The 21866-nt window shown below is 47.2% G+C and overlaps 1 protein-coding gene across 6 annotated transcripts in view; it reads left to right on the forward strand.

Moving 5' to 3' along the window:
• Positions 1-21866, forward strand: part of ACTR3B (actin related protein 3B) — a 143902-nt gene that overhangs the window by 65091 nt on the left and 56945 nt on the right. For 5 of the 6 annotated variants that reach the window (XM_058533881.1, XM_058533860.1, XM_058533870.1 and 2 more), the window contains 2 exons: positions 6535-6660; positions 7601-7684. In XM_058533881.1, the coding sequence (XP_058389864.1) occupies positions 6535-6660; positions 7601-7684 (210 nt within the window). Of the gene's footprint in view, positions 1-6534; positions 6661-7600; positions 7685-8247; positions 9150-21866 lie in introns of those variants that run through there. The other variant, XM_058533878.1, reaches the window with a different exon arrangement.

Genomic DNA, 21866 nt, shown 5'->3' on the forward strand with positions numbered 1-21866 from the left:
TTTCCTCACGTTGTCTCTTCATCATATTCCAGACATAACGTCATCCTCATGACTTTCCCCACTCTGCTCCTGTGCAGTCAGCCGCGACCTCCCCACGGCTCTACCCTCGCCAGTGCTCAGGCCTCAGCCTGCCGGACCTGTAGGCACGTGTGACTCCTCGGTCGACTGCCCTCCTCCCTGAAGCCCACCCTTCTGGCTCAGAGACCGTCACTGCCTGTTTGCCTCTGCCTTGCTGCAGGCTGGTTCCCAGTGCCCTGTGCTGCTTCCTCCACACCTCCTCCTCCTCCTCCTCCTCCTCCTGTGGAATGCGTCCAGACTGTCCCTGACTCCCTCTCCTCTGTGTGTCTATCTGCTCCCTTGTGATACCATCCAGTCTCATTAACTGTGAATACTGTTTGTCCTCGGGTAACTCCAGACTTGCTATCTCCAGCCCAGACTGCAGGCCCCTAGATCCGGCAGTCTTCTTCCACCTGCTCTGGGATGTTGGCTCGGCCCACCGACTCCACATGCCCAGCGCTGAACTCTTGATCTTCCCCCAGAAACCCGTTCCACCTGTAGTTAATGGCACCTCCACCCTTTCAGTTAGTTTTTAAGCCAAAACCTTTGGAAATTGTCTTCTTGACTCCTTTTTTCTCTCATAGTGCACGTCAACCCTGTCAGCAAGCTCTGTTGGTTTCATTCTCAAGCATATCTAGAAGCTAACCATTTGTCATAACCCAATCTGCTGGTGTCCTGGTTCAAGCCACCATCATTTCTTGCTAGTGTTATTAAAATAGCATCCTAACTTGCCTCCTCACTTATTCCTTTAGCCTCTTAGTGCAGTAGCCAGAGTGACTCTGTTATCTCAGGCAGATCAGGCCCTGTGATAGAACCCTCCAGAGCCTTCAGAGCTCACCTAGAGTCCAGGCCGCTCCTGTGATGGGCTGCACGGCCGTGCATGATCTGGTCCGTTAATTCTGGAACTCACGTCCTGCTCTTGTCTGCCTCCCTCGTTTCCCTCCCTGCTGTTCCACAAACACACCAAGCACACGTCTGCCACAGGGCCTCCATCCCTGCTGCTGCTCCTGCCTGGAAGATCCTTCCAGGTGTCTACCTACTCCCTTTGTCGGCGCCTTCCAGTCCCTGCTCAGATGTCGTCTTCCAACGAGGCTTCCTGACCAGCCTGTTTAAAATGCATCTCCACCCTGTCCCTTTCAGTCCATTTCACCCTTCCTTGCTTTAGGGTTTCCTCTGTAGCACTTACCTTCAAATGTGCTCTTTACTCGTTGATTTATCTTTATGAGCTGAGTCTCCCCCTTTTGATGTGTTAGGGTCAGTGCTGACCAGTGTGGCTGGAACAGTTCCTGGCACATGGTAAGCTCTCAATAAATATTGTGAAATGAATGAACAAGAATACGGGGTGCTTTGTGAGCTCAGAGGCGGCGCCCTTGCTCCTTGTGTGCAAGGCAGGGAAGGAGGTGTTGTAGATCTGGAGAGAGAATGAGCGGCGGCTCCAGGCCCAGGTAACACGTGGCAATGTGCAGCGGCTGAAGGAACCTGGAGTTGTAGGGGCCGGGGCATGACCAGGGAGGAGGTGGGGAGGCAGAAGGGCCTTTGTATGCTGTCCTAAGGAGTTTGGCTTAATTAAGGCCAAATCTAGAATCTTAGTGAAAAAAGTATTTTGAAATATAGGCTCAGTAACTATTTGTTAAGCTGTTAAAATAAACATTGAGTTCAGAATCTTATTTTAAGAGATTACGTTGACCTGTGCTTTACAAACAGTGAAACAAAGTGGTAGTATACGCAATTTTTGCATTATTCTGAAAACAGTGTTAAATAAATAGGACATTTTAAAATGCTTTCTCTGTGCTGGGTTTTCTGCTGGGAGCTTTCTCCACAGACTCTTGTGTTGTGATCATCTGCCTTACGAGTCTGTTTCTGTTCTGTAAGTAATGGGTTTCTTTTAGAATATTAAAATTTTATTATTTGTGATATCTTGTTTAAAGGCTTCCTTAGAAGAATATTTACTTACTCTTCTATGTGGAAATTGATTGAGAATACTATTAGGCTAAATGTTCATATTTCTGTGGTGAGGAGTCATTAAAAGAAGCACTGTTGCTTTACTTTGAAAGAAGATGAAAGAATACATTTATTGGTAATTTCACTTATTTCTCTTGTTTTGTTTCTGTTTTTTTCCCCATCTGAAAGTGAAACAAGCATAGGTAATAGAAAACCAAAGCAAATGATGCCTATAAATCAAATTTAAACTGTCAGGATCTCTCTGAACAGTCACTGGGTTGAAAATAATAAGTTCAGGTAACATTTGAGTGCTCATAAAGACTGGTTAGGAAACCAGTCTCATTTCCACGCAGGTGAGCCCGTCACAGGAGGGGAGGAGGGCTGAGATGGTGATGGACGGGGCCAATTGCCTTCTTTCTCCCTGTCGCCCCCTCCGCTCCTCCCTGGGCGTCTCTAGTTTACATCATCTCCTCCAGGATCCAGCTGAATATGCTTTAGGAATGAAAGGCAGGCTCTCCACCTTGTCACTTCTCAGAGAAAATGGGATTGTGTGTTGGTAGTAACACCGCCTGTCATACTGAGAGTGGTCTGTGGGGTCACGGGCTGGGGGCTTGGTTGTGGTTCACTCTGTAATCTGTTCCTTGTGTTTTCAAGCATAGGAATAGCACGCTGATGATGTAGGGACCAAGAGGCTGCCAGGTGGGGCTAGGTCTCCTTTTCTTTGTGTAACAGAACTTTTCCTCTGAAATTTGTTTGGGGTGAGGGGACAGGTGTATTTTTGTAGTTGAGAGTTGAGACGAGAAAGTTTTCGTTGGTGAGTTACTATAACCCTTAGTGTTTGATCTCCTGTTTGTGATGTGCACCCTGGCTGGTGACTGTAAGAATGTGTTCAGTCGCTTTCCCCCAAAGAGACTGTAAAGATAGTAGTGCTTCCTCGAATTCCCACTGCCTTGGGAGTTGAGGTTTTCATAGCCACAGTTTGTTGTTGCTGTATTAGGAGATGCTAAGGCATTTGACCTTGATCGACCCTCAGGGCCGGATTCCCTTTCCCCGTTTAGAGTTTATGTATACTATGACCTGCTGCACCAGTGCTGCGTTGATGGGGTTGTGTTCTGTTGCGGGGTCTAGGGGGCACATTATAGGAGGCTTGTTATCACATTTCGTGGTATATGCAGAGGAGGGTTACCAGAATATTGGGAGGTCTTGAAAAACTGTCCTATGGGGTAGCTGAAGGACACAGCGTCATGTGACTTGAGAAGAGAAGGTTTATTAGGGAGCATGGAAGGCCAGTTTGCTGGAAGAGGATGAGCAGTGGTGCCAAGTGGCAAAACCAGGGCCTGTGGGTGGGATTTCAGCTCAGCACAGTGGAGAGCCGTCCGTCCAACCAGCTAGGGTCGGAGTTCTCTGTCACCAGAAGGGAGGCAGTGTGCCCAGTGGTTAGAGTGTGGTGGTGGTGTGCGCACTGCAGGGTTTGAGTCCCTCTACTTTGCTTGTCTGGCTGTGTGACTTTGGCAGGTTGCTTGATCTTACTGGGCCTCATTATCCTCATCAGCCAGTGGGGTAGTGGTGTCTGCTTCATGCCATTGTTGGGAAAATGCACAGGTTGATACGTGGAAATGCTTATCACAGTACTGGGCAGATAGTAAGCACCGTTACTGCATTCCGTTAAATGACTGTCATCGATGTTCTGGATGGTGCTCTGCGTCCAGGGCCAACTCACCAGATTCTTTGACACCCAGGTGGCCTCCAGCTGATTGACTTTTCTGTTTTGTAAGTTCCCAGGGATTTTGCATGGTTTCTTTTGCTTTCTTTTGGCAGCAACTGCTGCCCGTTGGGATTGTTGTACACCTGGGGTTGGCTGCAGAGCAGTGCACCCCTTCCCCGGCGCCCCCTGTCTTTGCTCGTGCACAGGCCCCATTGGGGCAGGGCCTTGGTGCTGTGGACATTTGGGCCAGGTACTCCTCTCCTGTGGGGCTGGCCTGTGCACTGCAGGGGCTTTAGCAGTGTGCCTGCGTCTACCCCCGGGATGCCAGGAACACCACCCTCCCCGTCCCTGATACTCAGAAACCTCTCCAGACATTGCTCAATGCCCTCTGGAGGGTAAAATTGCCTCAGTTGAGAACCGATGCTCTAGGGAGAAGCATGAGGAGATAACCAAGGTTCAGGAACTTACTAGAAATGATTAGTTATTCTTGTTTGTGATTCTTGAATTACTTTCGGGGATCCTTTTTCCTTTCCTCTCCCCCCTTTATTCCAGAGTCAAGTAAATCAAACGTCCTTCACTGTTGGGCTCCTCCATTCACCCACAAACATTTGTCTAGGACCCACTGCTTGCTGTGCACTGGGCCCAGAGATGGGGTTCAAGGAGGGGAGGCAGACGGCGGGGTTTGGGCGGGCCTGCCCTGCTAGGTCCTGTGTGGTGTGGATGGGCGCCGGGTGCCTGCCAGTCTCTAAATGTGAGAGTGCCCGCTCTGGATGCCCGCCCTGTGTCAGGCGCTGCCTGTATGTTACCTTTCTTAATTTCCTCAAAGACCCTGAGGTCTACCTGGCCCTGTTATTTTGCATATAAGGAAACTGGAGTCCAGAGAGGTGAGGTGATTTGCAGCTTGCTCAAGGTCTCAGCATGAGTGCGTTGTAGGGGCGTGCGAACCACATTTGGGCCGTCCCCCCCGGCTCCAGCAGAGTGGGGCAGGGGTCAGGGGTCAGATGGAGAAGGGCTTGGAATGCCGTGTCGGGAAAACAGGATTTTAGGTCAGTGTTTGTCTTTTTAAAAGCTGGTCTTCTACTGGTTTTCTTGCTCTAACCTCATATTCCTGTCAGGCAGGATGGTTTCACAGAGCCTAGCTTTCTGCAGTGTGTACTACACAGTTCCTTTTAAAAAGACCTGCGTTCCTCCTCCATCCCACTCTGGCAGGGCCCCTCTTCTGCCTGAGAATCTCTGCCAGGGAAGGCGTCGCAGCAGGGTCAGCATGAGGGGTGGTGTGGGATGGGCGTCAGGCTTGGGCCATCCAGGGGCAGCGGAGGCTTTATCAATGGGACATGGCAGCCAGCCAGCTCTCTGCTCTGACCAGGCTTCTCATGCGACCGGTCACCTCAGGCCATGTCCGTGCAGGGGCCTTTCTAACCTGGAGGCTGGAGTTCTTCTGCAGATAGAGCTTAATCTAGAGGGAGAGCCAGAATCGCAGCATGAGAGAGGTGAGAATAATTTGGGAGCACTGATTTAGAAGCAGTAGCTAAGCAGAGTAAAGGGTGCCGTTGTGGCTGGCAGCCTGCCTAGTTAGGAATGTGCAGGAAACGTTAGCAACTCTGTGCTGTTACCCGACCCCAGACCTGCTGATTCTGTCACATCTGTGTGGACCGCGCACGTGGGGATGGATCTACGGTAGCTGTGGTGTGCAGAAGCCCAGGCAGGAGCCAGACGTGAGCTCTAGACCTGTTACCTGGCCTGGCGCAGGAGAACGTGGCCTTTCTCCTGGGGTGTCCGCTGTCGCGTGTCCGTGTGAAGGGAGGTGCTCGCTGGTGGGGAGGCACGAGAGCAGAGGGCAGGACGACAGGCGTGTTCAGAGGGCAGAAGGAGCCGGGTGGGCAGTTATTGTGTGGGCGAGTGAGTTGAGTCCAGGGGTTGTTCCTCCCTCAATCTTAAGGAGTCTGGTGAGTTTACTGGGTCCCCTTCGAGTTTCGGAACCCCAAGGAAAAGGCTTGGGACCGGGGCGGGAGCTGAGCGTGCTTTGGGGGAAGGCCTGGGCCATATTGTGTTCCGTTCTCCACAGCAGCTGCTGGGAGGTAAATGTCAAAAATGTGAGTGAGTTTACACGGTTTGGCTGTCCTCTCTCTCCCTCGCACGGGTAGAGTACGTTAAGAAAATAGAGGGTTAGAGAGCGTATACTGTCACCTGGGGGTGAGACCTCTTGGACTTGTGGTCATTTAGTCTCGGTTCAGCTGTAGCCTCTTCAGCGAGGCCTCCTCCATCACCTTCTGTTGTATTGCCCTGTTTTTAAAAATCCAACTTTGAGATACAATTTATATACAATAAAATAAACCCATTTTAAGTGTACAGTTTGAAGAGATTTGACAAATTTGTATATCCATGTAATCACCACCACACCTGAGATACAGAACATAACCGTCACCTGCAGAAGGGCCCTTTTATTCCCAGTGATTATTAAGGCAACATAGCTAACGCTCAAGGTTAGTTTGGCCTTAGCTTTTTATTATAACAAGTCAGTTTTTGTAGTTTGTGCTGGCCTCCTGGTCGCTGTGAAGCTTCTGCATTGTCCAGGGAGCTGCGTTGCTTCGTGTTTTCACTTGGTTACGACTAAGGACAAGCACTGAGAGGAAGAGTTTGTGCCGCAGGAGAGACGGGACACGGGGCACTTTTCTGATAGCGTTAATTTTGCTTCGATTGTTATCTTTTTGTGTAGGTTGAAGGGTGTTACACGCGATTGGGCGGGTGGGAGTCTTCTCGTGGGCTGGTTACCACAACAGTGTGGGGGGCCGATTTCATCCCGGGAACCCCCTCTGCTTTGTGTCTTCTAGAATGTCGTTCTCTCCGGAGGCTCGACGATGTTCAGGGATTTTGGACGGCGACTCCAGAGAGATCTGAAAAGGGTGGTGGACGCCAGACTGAAGCTCAGTGAGGAGCTCAGCGGGGGCAGGATCAAGGTAGGAGGCCGGGCCGGCCCGGGCGTGGTGGCCTTTCTGCGCCCAAGCTGGCCTGGCGGTCTCTCCTAACTCGAGGCCGAAGGAGTGCAGCTTGGCTGGCAGCGTGAGGTGAGACAAGTCTGAACCACTCTCTCAGCCACGCTGTGAGGTGACGGTCAGGAGTTTATTGCCCGAACTCAGACCTAGTGATGCAGCAGCATCGGTTGATGCTCTTACCCACGCGCAAATGTTTGCCGGCAGTTTCTTCTGTATTGTGAGAGATCAGGCACGTAGTGTAGTGACTAGTGTCCCAAGGAGATGGATCCGTTTACGGTGAGGATCTTGAATGTCCTTTGGAGATGTTCTCATTAAAGTAAAATAAGTAATGTTAGTGGGGAGTTACAGTGTGTTCCTTCAGGGTAATAATTCTCAACTAGCTGGTGGTCTTTCCTGGGCTCATAAGGGCGATGGGGCTTTGGGGTAGGGTGAGTGGAGCAGTGTGGTCCTCGCCTGGGGAATCCCACTGCTGGCAAAATGTAATTTCGTATAGTATTTTGGGGACACTTAGTGTTATTTGGCATTGTCTCTACAGTGCTAAAACATCTAATTTGTAGTAAGAAAAAAATCAGTTGGGTTAGTTGCTTAGGCTGTTTACTCTTTTGGGTGCCTTTAGTGTTGTGAACGAGAACCCCCCGTGGCTGCGTGCCTTGTTCTCTGCACGGCCCAGGGCGGGGACTGGGGGATGGGCAGCAGGAGCGGCTGGGAACCTCCTTTCAGAGGCAGCGTGGCTCATGCTCACAGGGGGTGTGAGTGTGAGGGAGGGAGGGGCTTACTGTAACACCAGGATGGGGCGAGGCCCCTGTGTTCCGGGCGCTCGAGTGGGCTGTCCTCTGTCCCCTGAAAGGGGATGGCAGTGAGCACGCACCTGCGCTGTGAGTCACACTCGTTCCTATCTTTCCAGCCCAAGCCCGTGGAGGTTCAGGTGATAACACATCACATGCAGCGCTACGCCGTGTGGTTTGGAGGCTCAATGCTTGCCTCAACCGTAAGTCCTTTTCTAGACGGTTCTAGACTTCCATTTCTGTATTCTCTGTTGTTTGAATAAATGTTGTCTTATGAAGGTTAAATAGTGTGTGTTCTAGTTGTGTATGGCTCTAAATGGTTGCACATTTCATTCTGTGAGATACAAAGAATATTTTAGTGATCATTTAAATTGCACAGCTAATTAGTATGTATCCTGGCTAATTAGGGGATACAGATAATATGGATAAGTGAAATCCCCAAATAACCTAAAACATGTTCATTAATCAGTGACTTCTCCAAGTAATTATTACTTTTCCCCCTCAAATTTGTGGATAGCTAATGAATTGCTAATTTAGGGCCAGCACATAGTGGGTCCTAAACAAAGGCTGAAAAAATTTTTAAAAAATGAAATAAACTCCTGTTTAGTAGTTCAGTCCCTTGAAGAGGTCAAAATCTTACAACAAAATCTGGGGAAAGAAGGAGTGGAGGTTTTGCATGAGGAGAGTCTTATTTGCTTGGCAGTTGATTTGATTTTCTCTCCTTTCTGGAATGTTTCTCTGTTCCTTCTGGTTGTTGCCTCCGTAGCCGGAGTTCTTCCAGGTGTGTCACACCAAGAAGGACTATGAGGAGTATGGCCCCAGCATCTGCCGCCACAACCCTGTCTTTGGAGTCATGTCCTAGTGCTGGCCGTGGCGTCCTCATTCCGGCAGTGTCATGTTGGTGAGCAAGTGTCCTTCAGAACCCGGAGAAGACCGCAGCTCCTGTAGATAGCGGCGTTTGGTGTTGGTGTCGAGAAGCGTGCTTGTGTCGCCGAGTGCATGAGGCACCACCGAGTCAGTTCAATAAAAGCCATTTATGTGCCCACTGTCCGATGCCCGTCCCTTCTTCCCCCTTCTGTGCCCCTGCTCCCTCTCTGCCTCTCCATCTGGGCTTCTAGCTGACAAATATAATTCTGAAGAAATTCAACTGTGACTTTAAAAACTGTTAGGGAAAAAACCCTAGAACATGGCGCAAAATAGATCCCCCAGGAAAGAATATGGGGCTGTAAACCCTTTACCTCCCAGCCTATTTTTGTAAATAAAATGTTATAAACTTGAAATACAAATTGATGTTTATATTTCCTATCATTTTGTATTTTATGGTATTTGGTACAACTGGCTGATCCTAAGCACGAATAGATATTGGTGTCTGGAGTGCTGTAATAACACGTTTTTAGTTGTGAGGCATGTTCTGATATGTTTGTAGGCAAAACAGAGCAAACTTTTTTGCCACGTTTGCTAGAAAATGATTACACTTTACTGGAGTGACATGAAGTTTAAATACTAAACAGTATTGTATGAGAATTATTACAGATAATGTATCTTTTTGTTTTCCTGTTTGAACTTTCTGGAACTGTTTTATAGAAGATGTTGGTTTGCTGTTGGTGAGTGTTGGATGAAATACCACCTTGCACATTGTAATAAAAGCGGTTAGACTGTTTGTATGGACTTCCTGGTGTGGTGTACTGGTCTTTGATTTTCTGCCTTGTGCCCAAACTTCTTTTAAAGAATATTGAAGTTTATTTCACGGTGGATGATTGGATGATTAATACCAAGTTTGTGGAAGGAAATTTCCTAAAGCGATGTGGACTGCCTATCCTGCAGTGACCACTCCATCATTGGAAGTGGTGTGGATGACCACGTGAGAGATGTGGGGCGGCAGGGGGTGGGCTGGAAATCCTAATAATTTCCAACGTCTTTCCTAGGAATTCAGAATTCATTACTTTAAGCTTTCAGTAGATTGCTGGCTTAAAAGATAATTTGCTAAATTAAGAGATTTAGTTTTAGTCCATTCTTCATATAGTACTTATTTACTTTTTAAACTGTTATATTTATGGTATTTCTTCTAAGTCATAAGTATGTTTTTTATTTTTTTGTGTGTGTGTGTGAGGAAGACTAGTCCTGAGCTAACATCGGATGCCAATCCTCCTCTTGTTTGCTGAGGAAGATTGGCCCTGGGCTAACATCCGTGCCCGTCTTCCTCTACATTATATGGGACGCCGCCACAGCATGGCTTGACAAGCGGTGCGTTGGTGCGTGCCCGGGATCCGAACCTGTGAACTCTGGGCTGCCGAAGCAGAGCGTGTGCACTTAACCACTGCGCCACTGCACCGGCCCCCATAAGTATATTTTATTCTCTGAGATTTTGCCTTTGTAAAGAAACATTTGGTTCTATTATTTAAGTTGAGAAACAAGTGTAGGAATAATAACGTAAATTCTCCTCTCAGCATGGTAAAATCTGGGTTCCCACGCTGTAGGTGGTCCCTGGCATTTTCTCCTGATTGTTGGTGACCCGGACCCTCTGTCTCCCCACTGGAGAGTCTCAGGTCACTTGGTTCTTCCTTTGTCCAAACAAACTGTTCGTCTGCTTTCCCTCTGGGTGTTGCTCTTCTCAGGGTCACTGGACTCTTGGTTTCTCATGATCTTCCAGCCACTGGATGGCAGCAGGTTCTGGCTCCGGTCTGTCTGCCTTCAGGCACAGCCATGCGTCCGTGCGTGGTACGAGAGTGATCTCTTCCAATACCTCTTTCTTTCATCTTCTTCCTGTTCTCTTCAGGAACCACGGTGCCAGCCTGCTGCCAGTCTCGGCCTGTGCCTTCTTCCCATCTGGGCCCTTTGCCTCACCAACCCGAATGTGCTTTGTGTTTCTGACAGTGAATGCACTGTTTCTACCTCTGTGCTCTGCAATTCCACTTTGTTCACTTGGTCAGGTGCTTTGTCAGCAGTTGCATTTCCCCCAGACTCCTAGAAGAATGCCTTCCCGTTTGTCAGCACTGGTAACGGGCTTCACAGGCATCATGCTCACTTCCCGCTTTGGGCAGCTCCTCAAATGACCCTGTGTCAGGAGTCCAGTCTTACCAACTCTGGCCAAACTGGAGCTAATACAACCCTTTCTTGGACCAGATTGCTTCTAAAACTTCCATTGTCCTTGTTTGGGACAAGATTATCTTTGAGATTGTACTTACTTTTGTCAACCTACAAGATCTTGATAAGAGCATTTTGTTTTAAACATAAAAATGTCTGGGACAGAATGACCTGGTAGAATGTAACCGGTATGGTGCAGGGCCTCTCGCCTCTGGCTGGGGCCCGTCCCAGATCAAGTGAGTCAGCATGGGGGCAGTGGGTCGGGAACTGGGAGGGCAGCTGGTGATCACTTCCTGTTTTTAAACTCCTTGGGTGATGTGAGTCTGTAGCCCGGGGCTGAAAATCCTGGTGAGCAGAAAGGAGGGACTTTGAATGGAGAGATCTGAATCTGAATTCTGCCTGTTCCTCAAGCAAATGATTTCTTAACCTCCGTTTCCTGATCTGAGAATTGCATTGGCCCTATTGCTGTTAGTAGATTGGAGTTATTATAAGTTTCTGTTTTTTCGGTAAAGCTGCCAGATAAGTGTATGTGGAAATGAGCTGTGATTCTGCAGCGTGCATTGGTCACTCTATAAGGAGGAAAAATGCTTAGAGTTATGTTAGTAATTTTAAGAAAATCTGCACATACCTTTTCATCAGATTGATTTAGCACTAGATCATAATATAGTAATGAATTAAGTAGTATTAGAGTTGACAGGTAAATTCAGCCTTCTATGATAAAAATGCCTTACAACTCTCAGTGAACGGTTTTCTATAAAAAACATTTCCACAAATGCATACTTTAACAAACATTCTAAAATTGTAAGTCAATAGCTTTTAGAACTGGTAAACTTTTTTTTTTTTTATTTATTTTTAATTTTTTTTTTGTGTGAGGAGATCAGCCCTGTGCTAACATCCGCCAATCCTCCTCTTTTTTTGCTGAGGAAGACGGCCCTGGGCTAACATCTGTGCCCATCTTCCTCCACTTTATATGGGACGCCGCCACAGCATGGCCTGCCAAGCAGTGCGTCAGTGCGCGCCCGGATCGGGACCAGCGAACCCCGGGCCGCCGCAGCGGAGCGCGCGCACTTAACCGCTTGCGCCACCGGGCCGGCCCCAGAACTGGTAAACTTTTTAATAGTACAGGAAGTTTGCTTCACCCTGTTTAACAGACATAGACATAAACTCAACTGTAGCCTAAGAATATTATAGGGAGGCTTTCAGTTAAAAAAAAAATCTGGTAACTGGTCTGTGAATATTTGCCCGTGTTATCTTTCTAGCAAGATGTGATGGCGAGCTCTGGGTTGCTCTTGACAATGCACCTGTGGGAACAGCTTCTCATTTTTACCTAGGGACTTTTCTCAGCTGCTACTGAGGGCCTCAGCTTCTGTTTTTATTAATTTTCTAGCCAAGGCGGGATTAAAGAACATGAAGCTTGTGATTTTGTTTCTACATTTGTGGAGGGTAGGGGAAAGCAACACAAGTGAGAGAAATTGAAGATGCTGAAGGGGAAGGGTAGATAACTCTTGATCAAGGTCCTTGAGGAGGTGAGAGATGACGTGGTCTAGAGTAGAGGGGGGAAGGGGAGACCCCGAGAGTACCAGGTGCTTGTGGTGGAACAAATCCACACGGTTGTGGAGTTTCCTCCAGTTGAGCTCTGTGTAGCCCAAACGGAAGAAGGAGGGAGGCAGAAGTTGGCCTTCTTGGGGTTGGGGTTTTGTCAGGTAAGTGTAGTGACAGGTCAGGGGTCCTTGGGGTACTCTGTAGATAGGGGAGATGGCGGTCTTAGAGAAGGAAATTAGTGTTTACAATTTCAGAGGTGGAGCGCGTCTCAGTGATGGAAGGATCATTGAAGTATAGAGATTGAATTTGTTTGAAATTAAAGAATTTAGGGAATTTTTGACAAGGGTGTTGGACAGATTGTCCAGGGGTGCTGGCATCATCCAAGTGGGTATGGGGCCTTGGATATGAGAGCAAGACTGTGATGCAGACGCCAAAGTCCTGAGTCAGTGTGGGCAGTGGCTGTAGCTGAGCGCTGACTGTGTGCGGGGAACTGTGCTAAGTGCTGACTCTGTATGCCCTTATTTACTCTTAACAACAGCCCTGTGAAATTGGCATTACTCTTATCCCCATTTTCCAGATACGAAACTGTGGGTGAAAGAAATTCAATAACATCCTCAAGATCACACAGCTAGGAAGCAGAGAAGTCATTATTTGGTCTATTCTAGATGTTCATTTGGAACCATTCCTGTAGAAGTAGGTAAAGAACAGCATCCGGTGGGAGCTGGGTGGTCAAACCCAATGACACGAGTCTGGAGTGATTTCATAAGAGAGTGGAGCAGAAAGAATGTGGAAATGGCAGTGAGGGGCTGGAAGAAATTCCCTCTCTAATCCCGAGTCTTTGGTGTGCTCTAGGAAGCTACTGTTGATGATGCTTTGCCAGTATATGTTTTGTCATATGCACTGACTTTATGTTACAAGGCAAATGAGATAAAAGACAGTTGTTAATCTGAGCACTTAGGGCCATAATGGGCCCATAGTAAGTGTATAATAAATTTTAGTCATTATTATTCTGTTATAAAGCAATCGTGATGTCCTGAGAGCCCCACTCATCAAAACTGCATTAAAAAGTAGTTTCAGTGGGGGAAAAGAGAAGTTTAGGTTCATGAACTATATGGCCTTTAGGAATTTCAGTAAGAAAAGATTTTTAAAAAGATATTAGTATATAGTTGTAGAATCTAAACATCACTGGGCCTTTTTTTTTTAATCATATTGCTGATGTAGTTGAATCGCTTGTATCATCCATATAACAAAAAAAAGCCACCCTGTGTTGCCTGCACAGCAGCTGCTCCCCAGCTAGCTCCATGCTGTGAGCCGTCCTTTTATAACCAGTGTGAGGATGTCTTCGGTTTTGGTTATGCATGTTCTGTAGGCATGCTTTAGTTGAACACACTGGAATTTTGAAAATTGCTCTTTGGTGTCACTGTGGTATTTTGGCAGCAGGATGGTGGACAGCATCCTGAAGGGATCAGCCTCCGGAAGGCTTCCCTGTCCCGAGTTCTCTCTCAACCCCATCTCCAGCATTACCTCCATGAGAAGCCTTCTCTGACCTCCCCCGTCGAGTCAGCCTCTCCTAACCCAGGCACCAGTTATGCCCTGTGTCCCTCACCAGACTGAGAAAAAAGGGAGGTTATCCTTGTACCCCCGGGACCTTTGAAATACCTGGCACATGGTAGGTGCCCAATAGATATTTATTGAATTAAATTCCTATTCACAATGAAGACTCCACCACTGGTTTTTGTGGGCTGTGTGCTCTATACTGAGAAGCATTGTGTGTTTGGGTAACCTTAGATGAAAGCTCGTTTTTGAATGTCTGGAATGTTAACTATCGTTACTGTAAGACTTTAATGATGTAACATCTGGCTCTGAAATTGTGACTGCAGTAGGTGTTCCGTATACGTGATGGTGGATGTATTGCTGTAGCACATCTTGTGTGAGTGGGCTTCCCTCCACTCTGGGTACCGTCTGCATGTGATCAACAAGAGAGCCCGGCGGAAGAAATTACCCTGCAGAAATCTTGAAGACGTAAGTATATTTTGTGGTAGTAACAGCCAGTTCATTCTCTAGCTTAGCTCATAGGAATAATGAGCTCTTGTGTGACTGAAGTACCAGTCGTTTTGTGATTAATTCATTCTTTATGATCCCTGCATTCTGTCTCATTTGTAAAAATTACGATTATGCCAAACAGGCTCATGAGGTTAATCAAGTACACAGCTCATTTAAAACCACAGGGAGCCCCATTAAGAGTATTTATCTGTTAAATAATTCTTTACTAAATTGGAGAATATTTCATAATGTTTCTTTTAAAAGTAACTGCCAGGCTTGTTAAATAGAAATATAAATTGATTAGCAAAATAATTATGTGGAGCCCTAATTGGCAATTACATCAATTTCACTTGGTCAGATGGAAATAAATCTTTTATAAAGGGAAAAAGAAACTATAGCTTGATATTGGTATCATGGAAGGTTTTTCTGATGTTAAAATATTAGTTCTTTCTACTCTATATTGTGTCTCAAAAGTCAGCAGCTGTTTATTCCCTGCAGGTTGACTTCTCAGGTTTTACTCTTTTGTTTTTAGCTTGGGGCGCCACGGCTTACAGTCATGTGCTGCTTAATGACGGGGATACCTTCTGAGAAATGTGTCGTCAGGCAATTTTGTGGTTGTGCGAACATCACCGAGTTTACTTACACGAACCTGGATGGTATAGCCTACCACACACCTAGGTCCGTCGTTAATTGAAATGTCATTATGTGGCACATCATGACTGTATTTCTGGTTGTGAGTGTGTGTACAATCATTCATATGTATTTCTTCAGTTAATAGTATTTGCTACTAAGAATTTCAAAAATTTTTAATTGATGAAAGAGAACTATAGCTTTAAATTATTAAAAAATTAATAATTACAAACCTAAGGGTTTATGATGTCAAATTTAAATGACATGGCATTGGCTATATTTTCAATATTAAGGGGTCAGATCAGCTGTTATAATTGATCAGAGCTCCATTTAATTCACTCTTGGCTACGTTAGCACCTACTGCAGATAAATTCTGAGTAATTTCACATCAGACGTACTTTGGTCTTGAGTAGTCTTTCTTTGTGCTTCTCATTTGTGCTTGGCAGTGGTGACCAGTGATCACGTTTCCCAGTGAGTTGCACTTCGCCTCATTTGTTCATCGTAGTGTAGCAGAGCTTGGGGGATCAAGAGAGCATCTGGAATTCTGCCTTCGACTCGGGCATTGCTATGGGCTAGTTATTGGTCCTTGTTCTTGTCGGTTAATTTCTGTCTCTGTTTGTCTCCTTTCCTTCCTTTACCTAGTGAGATAATGGTGTTGTGTGCCACTGGAGTCAGTGGTCGCAGGATCCTACATTATTGAATTTCTCAGACAGTGAGAGTCGGGTGGAAGGATGAGATGTGAGGAGTGGCTGAGGAAGTTGGGATGGGAAGGGAACTGGACAGGAGGTTGTGGTACTATTTTTATTGCACAGCTCCAGGGGGAGCCCTTCAGACTGTAGTCTCTGGAAACGCCACCCTCTGGGTTGGTGCAATTGATCCTTCTTGCCCCAAGTGTTTGTTTTTTTTAAACCAGCAAAAGCCATCCTTTGTTGAACGCTTGCTCAGTTCAGGGTATGTGCTGAGTCCCCGACCCATCAACGCACATTTGCCAAGTGTCTGAGCCACGGTGCAGCAGTCTGAGGTGCAGTGCTGGCGGACACGGAGTTTCCCTTCTAGCAGGAGAGATGGACGTGAATCAGATAATCACACATAATTACAGACTGTGAAAGGGCCCTGAGAGAGAAGTGCGGGATGCTTGGAAACATACAAGGGGCTCCGAATGAGAATGTGAGTGAGTGGAGGGGTGGTGTGGAGGCTTCCCGAGCAAGTGACGTTCAGCTGAGATCACAGAAGTGTGCAGGGGCTAGCCAGGAGGAGGGTGTGGGGGAGGAAACGGCGATTTCACTGCTTCACTAATACCAGTGAAGGCTGGAGGTAAGGGTGTCCAAGACAGGGCTGTGTTAAGAATTTTGGTCTTTCTCTTAAGAACAAAATCCTTAAGCTTGTAAAAAGATTTTAAACAGAAGAGTGGTGATCAGATTTGTGCAGACATGCCTAGAAGTTTCTACCCAGAGCTGTAGCTTTTCTCTAGAGTCTCTGAGCTGACCTGGAAGAGGAGAGATGAAGTCAGCTACACGTGAATGCTGCTCTGGAGCTTTCTGACGGGCAGCTCCAGAAAAGCGTTATAATACATGGGAGATCAGACAGTCTGGTAGATAAGGAGTGTGAGAAGAGAATCAGAAATCAGGACGCCGGGTACTGTGATCTTTAGAAGAAGGTAGGGAATGGACTTTTTGAAGTTTAGTATAATAAAATATATGGCTAGTAGATGCAGTTTTCAGTTTTAAAATTTAAAGATAGTTTCTCCTGCTGAATTTAGAAGTAGTAGGTCTTTTTTTTTTTTTTTTTCTTTTTTTGCTTGAGGAAGATTAGCCCTGAGATAACATCTGTGCCAGTCTTCCTCTATTTTGTATGTGGGACACTGCCACAGCATGGCTGATGAGTGGAGTAGGTCCACACCTGGGATCCAAACCTACGAACCCGGGCTGCCAAAGCAGAGCACCCAAAACTTTAACCACTCAGCCACGGGGCGGCCCCAAGAAGTAGTGTCTTTTTTATTCTTCTTAGCACGATACTTTCTTTCTTTTGTAGTAAAAAGAGCTACTGTGATTTGTCCATAATCAGTGGTATTTGAGAACTCTTAAAGAAGAACTTAAGATGCAGCACAGTGTAGAGAAAGGGCTCTTAATAATAATTAGAAATAAGCTATCTAGAGAAATAAGTTTCTGAGCTGTGAAGATACAAATGACTAGTTGACATTTGCCACTGACATGTCTAATCTTAATTAGGATAGTATACTGAACTTGCATTTCTGATTATATAATCATTTTCTTGAGCTGAATTAGTATGTTTTAACCCTTATTCATTAGGTCTTATGTCCATGATAAACTCCATAGGTAATCAAAACATTGCGTGATACAATTACAGCTCTCTGAATTAGAGTTTAAGAATGTTATTACAATAGTATACATAATTTAAATCTCCCCTAATGGCAAAGATTACTAGCATAAATGTTCTGGTAATGTGCAGTTCATGTCCGGGTTGATTTACAGTTGGGTAGCTTTTAAAGAGCTGACGGCATTTGTGCTGCGAGTTCACGAGCAGTGTTACCTCCTGGTCAGAATGTCCCCTGTGATTTAGTGGCAATCACTAGGCCACTCACAGTGGCGTGTGTGTGGTGTCTGTGCCGAGAGGAGTTGTTATATCCATGACAGAGTAAAGTAGGTGCCTGGCTTCACAGAAGCCCATCAGGAAGTTAGCCGCGTGGGAATGGGGTAGCAATATTGGTGGGCTTGATAACCACACCCCGGGGCAGTTCTCCACGGCTTTGGTGTTTGCTTTTCTTTTAAAAAAAATCACTGACACCTTCACACAGAGGGATATACGTTTTTGAGCATAGTTTCTTTTCTCGAATCTTAAACTCTACCATTACAGTGGATTGCTTTAGAAAGACTTGGGCTGTGAATACTGGAATTGTATCTGTCAGTCCCTTGCCCAGAGCTGATGCTCATGGCCAGTCTGAATAGAATAGGAAATAGACTGGGTATTCTTTCCTCAGTATTAGAGCTGGATTTGTGAGGATGACGAAGTTAGACCATCCAGTTCACCTCTCCCCACCCTCCCCAATTACCAGGCCCTCTTGATGACACGCGGTGAGAAGTGACTGATGGTGACCAGAATTCCAGTCTCTGTCTATGGGAAGGTGTCAGGCTTTCTGGATTACACAGGGATCGAACCAGTGACCGCATGGAGGAGACCAATGAAAGTCAGTCAGTCCTGCTCACGAGTGAACTGTGTGGCTTAATACTAAGCAGTTGCTCTGAGTGTGCTTTGTACAGCAGAGAGATGAAAAACAGGTTCCAAGGGCGTATATATTTCGGAACCCTTGTGTTAAAGTAAAACACATTTCTTTACTCGGAGTTGATGAGAGCTGTTAATATGCTGGGATGCTTCGTGTCCGTCTCAGCAGGAGCATAGAAGGATGTGGTATGCAGCCCTTCGTGTCTACCACCTCCCTTCAAACCAGTAACATCTCTTGGCACCAGTGGTTCAGAGGTTTGGGAAACGGGGTTTGAGAAACCCATCTTAATGGGATCCCTCTGGGAGAGCTGCCTTCAGAGGGTTGTCAGTGGAGGAACGTCTGTGTTCTTGGTCTTGGTAGACTGTGTTAAGTGAGAGAGAGAAGTTAAAGCTTCTAAAAAGGATTTTTTTTTTACTTGGGAATATTACTTTATTTTACTGTGAACTGAAGAGAAATGATAATTGTGCTTCTGATGTTCATTGGCGATAAATAATTAAGGAAAATTTAAGTTACAGAGGGTATTTTGATACTTGCAGAAAGACTATCATTAACAAAATGGGCTGTTGGTGTTTCTTTTTGTAATTTTTCATTCTTGTGCTCACACTCATCCTCTGAAAGGATGCAGACATTCAGTCTGTTACTCTCTTCAGACTGCAGTCAGGTGCACGTTTTTCCTTAAGGACGTAATTTCTCTCTGTTGGAATTCTGTTTCAAATCTAAACAAACGCCCTGTGGGGAAAGGACTTAGAGATGCAGTGATTCTTGCGTGTTACCTGGGTGGGAAGTGATGTGTGGCAATCACCCTGACATCTGGTTTCTACTTTTTAGGGAAAGCAAACTCCTTTCCTGAGAATGAGAAACATAAGAATGGCGTGATGCTGTGCTGACTCATCTTTTGTTCTCCAGTGAGAACCCCCAGTTTTCTTTATATTTTAATCTCCAATCACAGTGTGTGCTTTGGGGAGTGTTCTTAAAGAGGAAGATAATTTCTGTTCATTTTAGTGGGCATCATATTTGTGGTTAGGGCAAAGAGTTTCTAAATGTCAGTCAGACATTGTCTTGAGCCTGAACTTGGAGATGTGGTCAGTTCTCAGTTCCCTGGGCTCTGTCGGTTATCCAGGTGGAACTCTGCCTCTGGCTCTTGTACTTCATGGCAGCGTCTCTTCTAGAGAACGTAGAGGAAAATTAAAGATGAAAACTGCTTTCCTTTTAGTTTTGGGAAAAATAATTTGTAGTAAAGAAGATAAAACTGTGTTGTGTGAAAGTAAATGAAGAACCAAATGAGAATAAGCAAAGGCTGTTCATTCAGAGGTTGCGGAGCACGGGGGTCGGCCACCATCAGCTGTGCTTGGCAGGGACTCAGAGGCAGGCGGGGGCCGGGATGGCGTCATGGTGGGAAAAGGGGGGCTTGGCTCTTCCTGACGGGGGCTGTGGGCGGGGGAAGCTGGGCAGCTAACTGGAAGCCCGGCTCCTGTGTGATTGGTTGGGGGAGCATCCTTGGCTTTCTCTGGTCCCCACGTTAGAAGTGGTGGCAAAAATTGGGAAGCTGGCAGATACTGATCAAGTTCTGACCATCTGGGGCCAATTGCTGCAGATTACGGTTCTCTTCCTGGGCTGGTTGCTGCAAGTTGCAGGTCAGAGTTCTGTTGTCACGTACAGTCTGGCTGTTGTCCCTTCACATAGTCTCTCAGTTGGAAACATGAAATTTTGAATGAAATGTGGATGGTCCAGTCTACGTTTTTCATTACCCAAAACACAAAAGTTGGCCGTCGCAGTCCTGAGTCCATGCTGTCATGCTGCTGTTACTTGATTTAAATAAAACTTGTGAAGCGTTTCTACCATATAACACATTTTCCATAAGAGGTTCCCAGTTATGGCCTCGGGGGATTGTGAAAGGAACCTCAGATGACCACACGATGCCTGAGTTCTGGTCCTTACTCTGCTTCTCTCACTGTATGGTCCCGGTGAATCGTTTCACTTCCCTGGGTCTGAGGTCACGTGAGCGTGGATATGATGAGGTCCACTCCTCACTCTCCCTGGAATATTGTGATGACACAATGAAAACCTTGAAAACGGTTGAGGAGACCTGTATCAGTCTCTTAGGGCTGCCATAACAAAACACCACAAACTGGGTGGCTTAGAATAACAGAAATTCATTGTCTCCCCGTACTGGAGGCCAGAAGTCTGGGATCAAGTTGTCAGCAGGGCCGGGCTCCTCTGAAGGCTCCAGGGAAGGATCTCTTTCTGGCCTCTCTCTCCCGGCATCTGGTGGTCCCTTGGCTGTGGCAGCAGAGCTCCTGTCTTCACATAATGTTCTCCCTCTGTGCCTGTTGGGGGCCACATCTCCCCTTTTTATGAGGACACCAGTCACATTGGATTAGGGGTCCTCGCTAATCCCGTGTGACCTCATCTGAACTAATTACGTCTGCATTGGCCATATCTCCAAATACGTTCACCTTCTGAGGTGCTGAGGCCAGGACTCCGACGTGAATTTGTGGGGAGGCAGGTCAACCCAGAAGAGGATCCCTGAACACACATTATTAATATCAACCACACAAGCCCTTTGGGTTCCTTGGAGCTGATGGTGCCCCAAGTGCTCCTGGGGGGACTGAAGCCACAGCTGGGCGTCTCTGGGCACGTTACCCCATCTCTCAGTCTGTTTCCTGCCCTGTGAAAGGAGGGTAATGATGCACACCTCCTGCAGTTGGAAGGGGTTAAGAGGGAATGTGGGGAAAGGGCTTAGCCCAGTTCCTGGGACATGGCGATCCTATTATTATTTATTGGAAACGCAACCAGCACCCCACCAGTCCGCAGGGCTGCGTGGATAAGCGCGGAAATAGGAACACGCATGTCTCGGGAAGGGGTTGTCCAGGTTCTGCCCGTCCCCCTGAAGGCCCCGCCCCCTTTCTTGGCCTCTCTGAAGTTTCCCGACATGGGAAGCTCCGCTCAGGCCTCCTCCTCACGCGACAGTCTGTGACCCTCAGGGAGACCTTTCCGGGCCCACTTGTGTGGTGGGCATGCCTCTGCTCCCCCACCCTGGGTCCGTGCCTGAGGGCAGGCCTTGTTGTGAGCCTTCCCCACACACTCCACACCCTGTCTCGTCGCCAGGCCTCTGGACAGCTGTTTGTGGACTGGGTGCAGGGCCCAGTGCGGACTGAAAAGGCGGGGCCCCGTGTGTGAAAATTGCTCGGAGTTTCAGGACGGCGCGTGAGGGTGGCTCAGCCTGAGTGTGGAGTCCTCTGTGGTCACGCTGTTCTTGGTCCGTGAAGCTGGCTCTGGCTGGCGTCGCTAAAGCGGGAGTTTCCAGAAGCAGACACGCGAGGCTCCTTGACATGCCTGGATGCAGAGGAGCGCAGGAGGAAAGGAGACGCCAGCTCCCTGCTGCGCTGCCCCGGTCTCTCACCTCGGCTGCAGCCGCCGCTCCCTCCCCAGCGTGGGGTGGCGAGGCGGGGACGCCCTGATTTCCCTGCGCTTCCTTCTGAATGATTCCTGTTATGACAGGTGCCGTGTGCCCTTCCAGGGAGCCGGCGGTGAGACCAAGCAGCCTCTGCACGAGTAGGCCCCACCGTGGTGTTCACTGATTCGTGAGTCACTTGTAAAGCAGAGGAGAAAAGAAACAATTGTGTGCTGAAAACCTCGGTTTAATTTCCTAAGTGGATCCATTAAACTTCTACACTGGATTAGTACACTGGAGCGGCCGCAGGGCTGCCTGGGAGAGCCTTTAGCTGCTCTGCCCGCGTCCCCTGGGTGTTCTCCGGTCCAGGGTATGTGTCGGCTGCACCCACCCTGAGGCAGACAGCGTAAGCACCTCCTGTCATAGCCGTTTGTTTACTTGTGCGCAGAGG

This window comes from Diceros bicornis, chromosome 3 (assembly GCF_020826845.1).
Source record: "Diceros bicornis minor isolate mBicDic1 chromosome 3, mDicBic1.mat.cur, whole genome shotgun sequence".
NCBI lineage: Eukaryota > Metazoa > Chordata > Mammalia > Perissodactyla > Rhinocerotidae > Diceros > Diceros bicornis.